Here is a 14,663-nt window from a genome sequence, read left to right as displayed (position 1 = left end):
TGACTGGGAATATGAGGAAGTCACATTATTTTCCCTTTCTCAGATCATATTTAATCTGCTTCAAAGCCTCAGCCCACTAATATGAAGAAAATGTAATTTCACTTATTGGGATACTTCTTTCCATTCCAGCATTACATCCTGGGTGGGAATATTGTATACAATCTAGAACATTGCCCGATCTTTGCTCAAGTGAAAACTCCATTAATGCAGGGTCTTCATTTTTTCTTGTTTCTGTATTGCCAGACTTTAGAACAGAGAATGAAACATAAAAGATGCTCAGTACAAAATTATCTAAGTCCTCTGGTTTACCCTGGAAGGTTAGTGGACTCACTGCTCCTCAATGCCCAGCTTAGGACCTAGCAATGGCCCTGGGAAGCACCTAACCAGCCCCCTGAAGGTGCTCTCAGCTTCCTGTGGCGAGTCCAGGCTGTGCAAGACAAAAGGCAAGATGGAAACTGTCTTCTGGGTTCCTAGAAACTGGAGCTGTGACCCTGCAACACAGAAGGCCCCAGGGCCCACCTGCATCAGGGTCTGCAGGGATGGTGGGGAGCAGCTGGGGTGGATTCCTATAGCCTTGGACCGGAAACTCTGTTGGCACAATATATGATTCTGACATTTATCATTACACCATGGCTCATCTCAGACAGGAGTCCAGTGACTGATTAATTTATAATTTTTTTTAGAAAGAGAGAATTTTCTAATATTTATTTTTCAGTTTTTGGTGGACACAACATCTTTATTTTATTTTTATGTGGTGCATGAGGATTGAACCCAGCGCCCCGCGCATGCCAGGCAAGCGAGTTCCGCTTGAGCCACATCCCCAGCCCCATTAATTTATAATTTAATGGTTCATTTTTATCCCTTTTGAGTATTACTAAAGCATTTTAAAAAATTCTTCTTTTTATTTTTATTTTCTTTTAGTTGTAGAGAGACACATAACCTTTATTTTAATAATTTATTTTTATGTGGTGCTGAGGATCAAACCCAGTGCCTCACACATGAGAAGCAAGCGCTCTCCCTCTGAGCTACAGCCCCAGGCCTTCATTCTTATTTCTTAGAGGCAGTGTGAGAAAAACAGACACCATATAGCTCTATATAAGGATTTGGATTCTGCTGCTAACTAGCAGTGTCACTTTACTTTTTGAAGTTTCAGTTTTCTCATTTGTACAGTGGGGTCATCATAAATTTTAAGATTAAATGACACAATGCATGACAGATACATAGTGCTGTAACTGCCAGATAAATGTTCATCTTTTTCTCCACTTATTTTATTTGTTCTTTTTAGTTATACATGACAATGGAATGTATTTTGACATATCATTTATATATGGAGTATAAAGTCCCGTTCTTGTGGTTGTACATGATGTGGAGTTACACAGGTCATGTATTCATATATGAACATAGGAAAGTTATGTCCGATTCATGCTACCATCTTTCCTATTCCTTCCCCCGATTCCGTTCATTCCCCTTTGTCTAATCTAATGAACTTCTCTTCTCCCCTGTCCCTTGTTGTGTGTTAGCATCCACATATCAGAGAGAATATTTGGCCTGTGGTTCTTTGGCTTATTACACTTTGCATGATAGTTTCCAGTTCCATCTGTTTACCAGCAAGTGCCATAATTTCATTTTTATTTATAGCTGAGTAATATTCCATGGTGTATATATGTCACATTTTCTTTATCCATTCATCTGTTGAAGGGCACCTAGGTTGGTTCCATGACTTAGCTATTGTGAATTGAGCTGCTATAAACATTGCTGTGGCTGCATCTAGATACATTTTAAATTCCCATAAAATATTTATCCTGGGGTTGTGTCACCAAAGCTAGTTTTCAGTATGATAGAGTTTTTACAAGGAATCAAAATCATGGTCACAGTGAATATGTGTAGAATGCCACTGTTAAGTCAGGAATAAAGATAATTGTCACTCCTGAATGTGGAAACAGAACTGTGAAAACACACTGGACCAAGAGCCACCTTTCCTTTAGGAAAGGCACTTGACCATGGCAAAGATAACCCTTCATTTCTGAGTCTCTTTTGTTCATCAAGTTTGCCCCTCTGGTGAGAGAGAAGTGTGGATTTGTTGTGAAAGCACTTGCAAGATGGCAGGTTCTCAGACTACCAGCCCTGAGTTAGCTCTTTGGAATCAGAGGCTAGCTCTTCAGTCTACCCATCCCTCTCGGCCTGGCATCGACAGCAAATGTCAGCAAGGAGGACGCTGTGGGCAGGAAGCAGAGATCTCTGTGATGAGGTCTTTTCCATGGCTGTGGCAGTCCTAAGGCTGCAGCCTCTGCTCAGAGGCACAGCAGTTTTCTTTTCCTGGTTCAGGTAAGCAGAGTGAATATTTTCCAGCTGCAGAATTTTCCAGATTTCACTGAGCTCTGGAAAGAGCCAGAGGTCCCATCAACCAGGAAGGCTGTGGAGTGAGGATGTAGCCTTTTTCTCCATGAGACTCTAGTCAGCTCTTGTTCTGGCTGGTAGGGGAGCAAAGACTCACTGCTGGAAGCCTGACTTGTGGCCAGACTTATGGCCAGATGGTTTCACCATCCAGAGGCTCCTTCCTTTCCTTCACCATGGTTTCTTCTAAGGTTAGAACCACCAGGGACCCCAGCCCCGGGCACCATCCAGCTCATGCATGGCAGACACCCTTCCTGTTCACAGGGAACTTGGGATATATCTAAGTTTGGGGCTTTACTAGGAAACATAAGCAGGTTAGTATGGGACAAACACTCTAGACTTTGGATTGAGACTGTTCTGGATTCACATTCAACTAGTAGGTTATCATTTGTAAAATGGGTTATATTAAAGGAAAGTGCCCAGCATGATATCTGGCTATGAAAGACCTTAGCCCACAGGACTTTAAACTGCATAATATGATATCTGAAGGTACGAATTCCTGGTGTTAGATCATGGTTTAATGATATTAAGGCCATTATCTTTGTGATTCTCTTAATGTTTCCTTGTTTGTTAAATTTTAATCACAAATGGCAGTTGCTGCTTCAGACATCAATGCTATATCCAAAGGAGGAAGAATGAAAAGGAACAATGCTTGCTTTCTTTGTTCCTTTTGTCAGGATAGTAGGAACTCTTCCAGAAGCTTTTGACTAACTTTATGTTATATAGCCATTCCTAGCTGCAAGTGAATCTGAGAAGGCAAGAACTTGGCCTTCTAACTGCCATAATGGTTTGGGAAAGGGGGGCTATGAAAAATTAGCCATTTATCAGTGTCTGCCGTAATGCCTTTCTTTTAATTATGAGGAATTATTCTTTAATATTTCTTTTAATGGCTAGTTCTCCCTTAGAATCGTTGTACCTGAACCCTCCCTTCATAGTTGTTTATGGTTTTTTTGTTTTTGTTTTTGTTTTTGTTTTTTGCAGGGGCGGGGGGTACTGGGGACTAAATCTAGCTATGCTTTACTGTGAGCCATATCCTCAGCCCCTTACCAGCGACCAGCACTGATGAGATGAACTGGGTGTAAAAGAGCTAGCTGCAACATTAAACTAAGAAAATGGCCAAGAAATCATACAACACAGATAAATGAGTTTTACAGATAGAGGGTGGGACTGCTCTGTGACCTCAAGAGTCCTCTTCCATGCTGGAAGGCAAGAGAGTGGGTGCACCCAGAGTCCCTTTATTTATAGGGAAAAGACAACAAAGGATTTTCTATAGAATATTCTGTACCAAATAAGGCAGGGATAAGGTTTCAAGGGGGTTGCCCAATCCCATTGGGTAATGCTCAAGTCCAGAGTTGAAGCAAACTTCTTTACTGAGCAAAAGTGAAGGCCACTTGCTTGGCACAGCACATGGTATGTGATGCCAGACCAACACCCCCTTACTCAAGGCTGAGAGGGGATGCTCAGCTCACGGATAGGCAGCTCCCACATCAACCCTTTTTATTTTTTTTAATTTTGAGGCAGTATCTTGCTAAGTTGCTGAGAGCCTCACCAAGTTGCTGAGGCTGACCTTGAATTGTGAACCTCCTGCTTCAGACTCCCATGTTGCTGGCATTACAGGTGTACCTGGCTTTATAGTAGCTTTAATAATGATGAATAATCAAAGCATAAAGCATTCTTAGGCTTGTGGAGTCCCCACTGCCATGTAAAGAGGAAATAAAGGAAAGTAATTATAGCAAATTAGCATGTATTTCAACAATATGTATTTCAAAAGAAGTAATGAGGAAATAGTACTCCTGTAGTTGGGTAACCAAGAAGATGTGACTGCTGCAAATTCTGGTTGTAGTGTGGGTGATCAGACCATGTAGACATGCAGAGTGGTGTGACGCTAGCATTTTTTCTGAAAGATAAACAAATGTCAAATTTAAATTCTGAACAAATGCTATCTTCCTTTAATTTATAGGGTAATTGCATCCCTGGAAAAGTCAGTATTTATTAAAACTATTTTAAAATGCTTTATGATTATATGTAAAACAGAGTCTACATTCAGAGCATTACAAGTGGAGTCTTCACTTCTATTAAATCTCTACCTAGTAAGACATTTAGGAATCAAAAAGTATGTGGACAATTCTTTGGGTTTTCTTTTGGGTATCAGGGATTCAACTCAGGGGTACTCAACCACTGAGCCACATCCCAAGCCCCATTTTGTATTTCATTTAGAGACAGGAGTTGCTCACTGAGTTGCTTAGCACTTTGCCATTGCTAAGGCTGGCTTTGAACTCACGATTTTCCTGTCTCAGCTTCCAGAGCCACTGGGATTACAGGCATGAGCCACTGTGCCAGGCTCAATTCTTTGTTTTTTAATGGGCCATTTAGTATCCCAGGCTCTGGGATTTCCAAAGTGCACCCACCCCAAGAAGCCAGGTATGGACACTCCAGTAATCCCAGTGACTCAGGAGGCTGAATCAGGAGGATCACAAGCTCAAGGCCAGCCTGGGGAACTTAGCAAGACCCTGTCTCAAAAAATTAAACAAGAACAACAACAATAAAAAGAGTTGGAGATGTAGCTTGGTGGTAGAGCTCTTCCCTAGCACATGCCAGGCCCTGGGTTCAATCCCCAGTACTGCTAAATAAATAAATAAGTAAATGAAACAAACTACCTCCCTGGGAATGGTTGTGTCATTTTTCCCAGCTGAAACCTGTTCCTTGGGGGAAGAGAAAAGGAAAATAAGTACTGGGGAGGCCAATAACAGTAGCTGCCAAACTCTGTCCTGGTATTTGGTCTTCACCACCCTCCTATAGAATGTCCCAGCATTCCTGACTCTCCACTCAGGCCCTCTCAGGAACCACTAGTGCCCCTAGCACTTACAAGTGTTTGCTGCAGTCAAGCTAGTTGTATTTCATTTAATGAACAGTTAAAAATCATACTAGAAAGCATGGCATTTACTTTATTTAGGTTACCATTTTTACCAAAGAATTTGGGGTTCATTGTCTTCCTTGAATGGAACTTTGGAATAATCATTTTCTCCTCCCTTCCTTTCTTCTTTCCTTCCTCCCTCCTTCCCTTCCTTCCTTCCTTCCTTCCTTTTTTTCTCCTCCTCTTCCTACCCCTTTCACTCCTCTCCTCCCTCTCCTCTTCTTCTTCTAAATGGATTCAGTAATTGATCCTGGGGTATTATCATACAAATGCAGGTATTAGATATCATTAAGGATAAATTAATCTTGGACTGGGAATATAGCACAGTGGTAGAGCACTTGCCTAGGATGCACAAGGCCCGGGTTCAATCCTCAGCACTTCAAAAATAAGACAAAACAACCCTAAGAAAACTTTAAGAAGATAGTATTGATGTAGTTACACATAGAGATCCCAGATATGTATGTACAAGTGAGAAATAAGAAGTCCTTCCTAGGACTGTGTAGTATTTACTCAGTTCTTACATAATATACATTTCACCTTAATAAAAATTAAGAAGAAATGCTTTAGAAATTTTATCAAAAAGTTACCCTGATATATTTACACAAAGACTGGTACAGGATTGTTCAAAACAACATTATTTTTAAAAAATTAGCTGTAGATGAACATTATTATTATTTTTAATGGACATTTTATTTTTATTCATTTTTATGTGGTGCTGATGATGGAGCCCAGTGTCTCACATGTGCTAGGCAAGTGCTTTACCACTGAGTTACAACCCCAGCCCCAAACAGTATTATTAATTAATGCCCCCAAGTGAACACAGCCCAAATGTCCACTGACTGATGAATGGCTAGAGAGTATGGTATGTCCTTAAGCAGGATATTATCCAGACAGGGGAATGAAGTACTGATATATCCTACAACCCAGATGAGTCTCAAAAATGTCACACCAGATTAAAAAAAGCCTGATTACAGGAAGCCACATATCATGACTCCATTTGAATGAAATAGCCAGAAACGGTGAATCAGAAACAAGGTAAATTCAAGGGAAGTGGGGTAGCATGACTGCAAATAGTCACCGAGGATCTTTTAGAGTAAGATGGAAATGTTCTAAATTGGATTATGGTCATGGTCGAACAACTCTGTAAATTTATTAAAACACATTGAATTAATGTACTTAAAGCATCTGAATTTTATAAAGTAAGTCATTTAAAAAAGAAATGGCCTCTAGTAGACATTGATGTCAAAGATGCACAGAGTTTGAAAAACATTATTTTAGGAAAGATGAGAATGAATAAAAACAGCATTCTAGTTAATATGCATTTTAATTAGTATTGGATACATTTAAATTAATAAAATAAGCATTAACTTATAAATTAATTAAAAATAAGTCTTTTGATATTTTAGCTATTTTCAAAATAGATTTAAAATTGTAGGCTTTTAAAAAATATGTAAGCTTTTAATGTGAACCTCTTTATTCAGTAGTATACCCCAAAATTAAAATGAACATCCCTCCATCAACATTTTCATAGTCTAAAAAATCTGAACTCTAAATTAAAATTTGTGTTTGAAATATTATTATTTAAATATTCCAAAGCCCATCCACGTCAATTCTGGAATTTTAATCTCTTCTGATCCTATGGTATTTCTCTTAAGGGTGAATTCTGATCTGCAACCAGATCTGAAGTTCCTGTCATTGGATAGGATGTTCTGTGGTAGTTCAGAGTCTATGGTGTGATATATTCATCTTTCTTCTCCTCTCAAAGGTCTCAAAAGGCTTATGGAAGGCTGAACACGATGCCTGGTCTTATTTTTTTGCTGTCCAACCATTTATTTGATCTTGCTCCATATATTCCAGACCATCCAAAGGATTTATAGTAAACTTCCAAGATGAAGGGAAATTTCTTGCTCATTATTAGCCTGAAATCCTGACTTTTTTTCATCTTAATAAACATAAAACATGTTCCAAAATTGCCCATAAAATTCCTTCCTTTTTTATTTTATTTTTTGTTTTTTCTCTTTTTTATTGTTTTAAAAAAATAAATTACAGCGGAATGCATTACAATTTTTATTTCACTTATACAGCACAATTTTTCTTATCTCTGGTTGTATATAAAGTATGTTGACACCAATTTGTGTCTTCATATGTGTACTTTGGGTAATGATGTCTATCACATTCCACCATCTTTTCTAATCCCCTGCTCTCTCCCTTTCCCTCCCACCCCTCTGCCCTATCTAGAATTCATCTATACCTCCCATGCTCCCCCTCCATACCCCACTATGAGTCAGCCTCCTTATATCAGAGAAAACATTCGGCATTTGTTTTTTGGGGATTGGCTAACTTCACTTAGCATTATCTTCTCCAATACCATCCATTTATCTGCAGATGCCACGATTTTATTCTCTTTTATTGCTGAATAAAATTCCATCGAGTATATGTGCCACATTTTTTTTTAATCCATAAAATTTCTTCCTTTAGAGATCTTCTTTGCCAGTGGTACCCTATTGCCATCCATCCCCAGACATGTGCTAGTCTTTTTCTCCCCTTGCATTACCACGTTTTCTCGCAAGGTGGCACTAAATGCCTTGTTTGGTGGTCAGGGCTTCTGTGTAGGTTCGATTTTGTTTCCTGAGTGCAGGAGCCTCTTCAAATGAGTGTTCAATAGCAAGTAGGTGTTCACAATTAATCAGGGGCTTCTCTGATGTTCAGAAGAAGAAAACTCCACCTACCTTTCACCATTTAGGTGGAAAAAGCTTTATTTCAGCCAATTATAAAAGGTTTAGAAACTATGAAAGATGCAGCTCAGTAGCAGAGCACTTGCCTGGTATTTGTGAGGCCCTGGGTTCTTCCCCAGCACCTAAAAAAAAAAAAAAAAAAAAAAAAAAAAAAAAGAAGAAGAAGAAGAAGAAGAAAGAAAAGAAAGAAAGAAAAATTAAATAGCACAATTGAATCACATCCTAATGAATATCTTAGTTTGTTTGGTTTAGTGCAGTATTAAAGTGCATCTACATTTAGCCATAGTAAAGATACAAATGCTCTTAAACTCTCATGCCTTTGAAACTTCCTTAGTTGTGAAACTGCCAATAGGAAGAATAGTTAAGTAAAAGCTGATGACATCCTATTCTGTCAGTGTAGTGAGGTAGTTCAGTGTTTTTGTGAAGCCTCTACAAACATGTAATCCCAGGCTTTGCTTTGGGAGGTTTAAATAATGGGAATAATGAAGAGATACCTCCTGGAAAAGGATGCCAGACAAATCTCACACGATGTCAACGTGCCTTCCTTGGATGACAAGGATGTCAAAGTGACCTCCATCCCTAGTGACTGGTTTCTGAGAGCCACATCCATAACATCTACAAGAGACTCGGGTAGAAAAATCACACTGCTGACTTCTGCTTTGCCAGGCAGCATACTCCTCTTCACACACATTTACCTGAGAAGTCATATTATAAGTAGAAGGTGCTGAGCAGGCGAGAGAGACTGCAGGAGAGTGGGATGGATGATGGTACCTGGGTGCCATCAATGAGGTTGGCTATGTGGCTTGGATCCTCACGGTGAGGTCTCCACCCTGCTCTCCTTAGAATTGTATTGGCAGAACATGGTCTCTGCTTCTCTGACTTTCTCTCTTCTGTATTCATGGTGTTCCTGTGAGTTCATTATGGTTTCCGAGGTACCTGCCAGTTTGGGAACTATGAGGCCAGAACCTGGTCATGTGGCCACATGTAGCTGCAAGGAGATCAGGAATACAATCTATTTAGTTTAACCTGGTAGTATCTGCACGGCTGAATTAGATGTCAATTTCTATAATTTTGTTCTCATAGGGATGTCTTAGATCCTTATTTACAAGCTCTTCAAGCATGGATGCTTATTTCCTCCTTATAATAATAATGATGATGATAATAAGAGTTCCAACAAGTCACCATTCATTGAGCACTAATGTGTAATAAGCACTCTACTAAGGCACTTTTCGTTTGTGTTTACACTTATAATACTTAGACCAATATCAAAAGCTTCCTAAACACATATAATAGGAACAATATATTTGGGATGTATATAGGAAGTATACATGGAACAAGTATCCATAGAGAGCAACATATGTATGTGTCTTGTTCAAAATCATATAGTAATTAAGTGGCAAAGTAGTATTTGAGCTAGGCTATCTGATTTTAGAGTTCTGTTAACCACCAAGCAATATTACCTTTGATATTTACTGGCTATAAAAATGAAGAGCAATGTGATGTATTCGTGTTGGCATTATTCCCTGTTCTACATCATCAATATTACCTTTTCTACATATAGTATCTTTAAAGGATTCAAGTTGAATTCTTATGGTGCTGCTGAGCAAGCATGAAGGGGAAGAGAGACCTACTTAAAATAGTTCAGTGTTGCCAGGCCTGGTAGTGCACATCTATAATCCCAGCAGCTTGAGAGGCTAAGGCAAGAGAATTGCAAGTTCAAAGCCAGCCTCAGCAACTTATCGAGACCCAAAGCAACTCAGCAAGACTCTGTCTCAAAGTAAAATATAAAAAAGGGCTGGGGATGTGGCTCAGTGGCTAAGGAACCCTGGATTCAATTCCTGAACCACCCCCAAAAAAATAGTTCAGTGTTAATTTCTTCCAAATTCCAGTCTGAGATAACATAGGTAGAAAGGGGGAGGCCACCATTATCTCTCCTGATTTGATATGACGTCTCTGACTTGCAGAGGAGTGACATGAACACATTTTGCTAATGTCTTGACCACTCATTTTTGTTGCAGGAGGCCGAGGGAAGGATGGTGCCCCCATCATCACTTTTCCAGAGTTTGTGGGGTTTAAACACATCCCAGAGGAGGACTTCCTGAATGTCATGACCTACCTGACTAGCATCCCCAGGTGAGCTGAATATGGTGTTCTGCTACTTTCTCAGTCATGGGCCTTGCTCCACATTTGCCATGTGGCAGGCCTGGAATGAGGTGGAGCCTTCCAACAGCACAGTTTGCATTGGCATGTAACTAGGCCAATATCTCTGGCCCATCAATTAGGAACAACAGATGTGGAAAGAAATTAGAAAATATTGGCAAGTGGGGCACAGTGGTGCATGTGTGTAATCCCAGTGGCTTGGGAGGCTGAGGCAGGAGGATCACAGTTCAAAGCCAGCCTCAGCAATTTAGCGAGGCCCTAAGCACCTTAGAAAGACCCTATCTCTAAATTAAATTATAAAAAGGGCTGGGGATGTGGATCAGAGGTTAAGTGCTCCTGGGTTCAATCCCTGGCACACACAAGAAAAAAAGAAAGAAAGGAAGGAAGGAAGGAAGGAAAGAAAGAAACAGAAAATAAAGAAAGAAAAAGAAAGTTGAACAGGTATTAGTGTTGACTGTGCTGCCTGTGGGCAGTCCTTAAAACCACTGTAGAATGAATGAAAAACTGATGAATCCGCCCATGTTCCCTGGGTGGATTCAGGCCCTCTACTCCAGCAGAGGGTTATTCTAGCTTTCTGGATCACATTGCCGGGACACATGACCATTGCTGAGGAGCACAAACCATGATAAGGAGCTGTTTAATTTTTCTTTCCTAAATAAGAGCATTAGGGCAGAATTGATCACTGTCATTGTCTGATGATGAAACTAAGTCATAGAGCAAGGAAACGAAAAAGATAATGATAAAAACTGCTCTCAGTTCATGACAGAAATGTTTTCTGGCATCTGCTACTTCTGCCTCCTCCTGCCCAGGTCTCACATTTAGGCCTCCCATGTACCCAAGTCTTTAAGGGAGAGGGTTGGGAAGGAGCTCATATTGATCGCTGCGTTTCACAGAGGCACAGCTGGGAATGAGGTCCAAGACCTGATTCTAGATAGCATTGGGTGCCCTGTCCTGCATGGCCGGCCTGGCCAGGAAAGGCCCTGCCCTCCTGAGATTTATTGCCTGTGACATCATCTCTTATTTAATGAGGGTTGTTAAGAATTTACACAACAGACATGTATGTGCTCTTGCGCTGGCTTCCCATCTGCCTTATATATGATTTAGGGGTAAACACCAGCTTTGTGACTGGAGGGCCATCTGGAGTCTGATCCCACCATGGAGAGTGCAATGTTGATTGATTTAATGAAACCCACTCTCAAATGGCTTTTTCTTTGTTCTCTTTTATCCATCTTTCTTCTTCAGAGGTGGTGATGGGTTTATTTTTAATATACTTCTTCAAAGTTCAACACTTAAATTGCATTTCACCATTTCATCCTTCACCCTGAATTAATGCAGACATAAGAGTGTTTGAGGACATCCTTTGTTGCTTGGAGAGAAGGTGTCACATAGCTTCTGGGCTTCACTCACCGTGGTTCACAGTGAGGAACACCCTCCCTCTCCCCCTCCCTCCCCCAAGATACTGACTCCTCCGCATTCATGGCCCTCAGCTCTGACCTCATCTCTTCAGAGCTTGTCTCTTCTGATTCATTTCTGCTCTCATAGACTCTTTTATCTTGATTTCCACAGAATCTGAGCTTCTGCCTGTAGAACACCGTAGTCAGTGGAAATTATTTCTACATCTCCCATGAGATTGTAAACTTCTCAAGAGTGGGATCAGTGCCTTTTTTGCTTTGTTTTCATGTTTGATCTCCAGTCCTCGAACAGTGTCTGACACATGATAGCTTCTGGAGTAGTGTTGGTGGGATTTCCAGCTTTGACAATGACTCATTCCAAACAGAAGGCGTTGGATGTTTCATAGCAGCTCAATTCACAAAAGCTAAACTGTGGAAGTAATCTAGAAGCCCTTCAACTGATGAATGGATAAAGAAGCTTTAAAAGAGAATGAAATGATGGCATTTGCATATCATGCTAAGCAAAGTAAGCCAATTCTAAAAAAACAAAGGCCGAATGTTCTCCCTTATAAGTGGATGCTGATCCATAATGGTTGTATGTGAGGGGGAGAATGGAGGAACTTAGACTGGGCAAAGGGGATGGGAGTAGGAAAGATGGTAGAATGAGATATCTAGGTACATATATGTATATATGGTGCAACTCCACATTGTGTGCAAACAGAGAAATAAAAAGTTGCACTCCATTTGTGTACAATGAATCAAAATGCATTTTGCTGTCATGTATAACTAATTAGAACAAATTTTTAAAAGGAGAGAGAAAAAAGAAGGCATTGGCTGTATGGTCAAAGGGGACACCCTGACTCCTCACTCCTTCCTTCACCTCCCAGGGATTTAGGGAGTTGAACTTGGACTTCCTCTTGGACCCAGTTACATTTCAGGACAATGACTCATCCTGTTAGCAACTTCTCCTTTGATGTGAGCAATAAGAATGAGAGTGGCCAGCTATGTGGGCACTGGGTGAAAGGGGTCCCCACTCTCCTGTTTGTTTTAGACTCACCCTCCAATTTTCCTAATTCCCTAGGTATATCCAGTGCTAAACTGAATGGGTAAAATTCATCTTGTACTTGCCACCTTTTGCAAATCATGCCAAGGACAGCATGTTAGTGCCATCTGAACCCAGGTAGAGAGAGAAGCAAGGAGGGTTGTAACTGCCTCCTTGCAGAGGTAGAAGAGGTGACCAAGTAAGGGGCTACTATTTTTGCCTCCCTTCTTTTTTCTGCTTTGTGCTCCTTGTATAATTTCTTGTAAACGAGGACTATTATTTCCTAGAATGCTGTCTCTTGAGAGAGTAGCCATCAGACCAGTTTTGCCCCTGTCCCTTTCCTGGCTTTTGCTCACTCCTGCTTGTGGCCCCACCTCTTGTTCCTTTCAACATAAAGCAGAGACACAGGGAAGAAGGCCTGAAAGGAGAATTTGACCCAAACATTGATTTCCATTTTATGGTTCAGGCTCCAGAGAATGAAACCGCTGTCCTTGGTTTTATGACTCCTATTTATCATGATTTGCATCTTCCTGGTGGTTGCCTAGTTACCAGGTGGCAGAGCCCTTCCCAGGTTGCAAAATATTTTATAGGCAGTTGGCAGAGGACTCGTGGTATTGAATGGGAAAATGGATACAATAGAATAGGAAAGTAGCAAGGTGCTCAGGGCAGGGACAGGGTCTCTGTACCTGAAGTTAGTAAGGATCTCCCACTGTGGTTGGCGTGGAGAATGTGGAAAGGCTTCACCAGGTCTCTATTGCGTGCCCAGGGTGTGGAGAGCTATGCATGGTTTTATAAAAAACCAAAAGACCATGAGACAGTGCCCTCAGCCTTTGGAAATTCATCATATAACCTTGTAGTCATGATGTTTTTTAAAATTGTAATTAAGGTAGTATAGAAACTCAGAAGACAGAAAAAATCTCTTAAGATAGAAATTCAGAAGACAGAAAAAGTCTCTTTAAACAGTGAAAACTTCAGGAATGAAATGGCCTTGAAGGATGGAATGGTCTCCACAGGTAGATACAGAGGGCAACATTCCAAAAAGAGAATGGGTCTAAAAGGCTTGGATACAGACCAAACCTGGACTGAAACCCAGATCCTGGCTGGGCATGTGCTGCACTCCTGTAATCTCAGTGAGCAGGAGGCTGAGACAGGAGGATTGTAAGTTTAAAGCCAGCCTCCACAACTTGGTGAGACACTGTCTTAAGAGGGCTGGGGATATATAGCTCAGGGTTAAGTCTCCCTGGGTTCAACCCCAGTGGGTGAGGGGAAGAAATCCAAATCCTACTGCTTACTAACTATAATCTGGGACAAGTGGCTTACCTTGTATTTCTGTCTCCCTTGGATTTTGAAGTTTGAAGAGCATTATGGGGGGGAATTACAGCCCACCAAAGTTGACTGGAACAGAGTGATGAGGCTCTGTCTTACATAGGAGTGAGACATTAGAGCCAAGAAGACAGCCGGGAACAGATTGGGCAAGGTCTTTACCACCGAGTTGAGGAACTGAGGCACAGGAGCAAGAAAAGGCCTTTGGAGGGTTCAGGGAGGGAGCCGTGAGCAGACTGATTTGGTGGTGCTGTTCAGAATGGGCCAGAGGGAGCAAGGATAAGGAGGCAGGGAGGACAACTAGGGGCTTCTGCATGGGGATAGGTGCAGAATGGAAGGTGGTGGCCAGAAGACTGGCTTGAAAGGAGTGACAGGAAAGGTGGGTACTGGTGAGAGGGACGTGGTGGAGGAGGGAGAGAAGCTCTAGCAGGAGTCCTGCAGTTGCATCTGTTGCCTTTACATGTCTGGGTGAGTGGATTTGAGGCCTCATTTGGGTTTTGATGGTTTCACTATGTTTTATTTTACTGATATTTCTGGCTCTCCCTTATCAAAGTCATCCTAGGACAATGGTTCTCAACTTTGGCTGCATGTTAGAATCACCTGGGTTTTTTTAAAAACTCCAGATTCCCAGACCAGAATCCAGAACAATTAAATCATGCTTTCTGGATTTAGGCCATTCCCTTGCACAGCCAGGGTGAGGGTCA

General features: G+C 41.1%; 1 protein-coding gene across 1 annotated transcript in view; it reads left to right on the top strand.

Moving 5' to 3' along the window:
- Mcf2l2 (MCF.2 cell line derived transforming sequence-like 2) overlaps positions 1–14,663 on the top strand; it is a 236,592-nt gene that overhangs the window by 31,362 nt on the left and 190,567 nt on the right. The window contains exon 3 of the mRNA XM_077795511.1: positions 10,062–10,176. Within this exon, the coding sequence (XP_077651637.1) occupies positions 10,062–10,176 (115 nt within the window). The remainder of the gene's footprint in view (positions 1–10,061; positions 10,177–14,663) is intronic.

The sequence above is a fragment of the Urocitellus parryii genome, chromosome 2 (assembly GCF_045843805.1).
Source record: "Urocitellus parryii isolate mUroPar1 chromosome 2, mUroPar1.hap1, whole genome shotgun sequence".
In the NCBI taxonomy this organism is placed as follows: Eukaryota; Metazoa; Chordata; class Mammalia; order Rodentia; family Sciuridae; genus Urocitellus; species Urocitellus parryii.
Note: the sequence above shows the minus strand (reverse complement) of the source record. Positions and strands in the feature narration are given on the sequence as shown.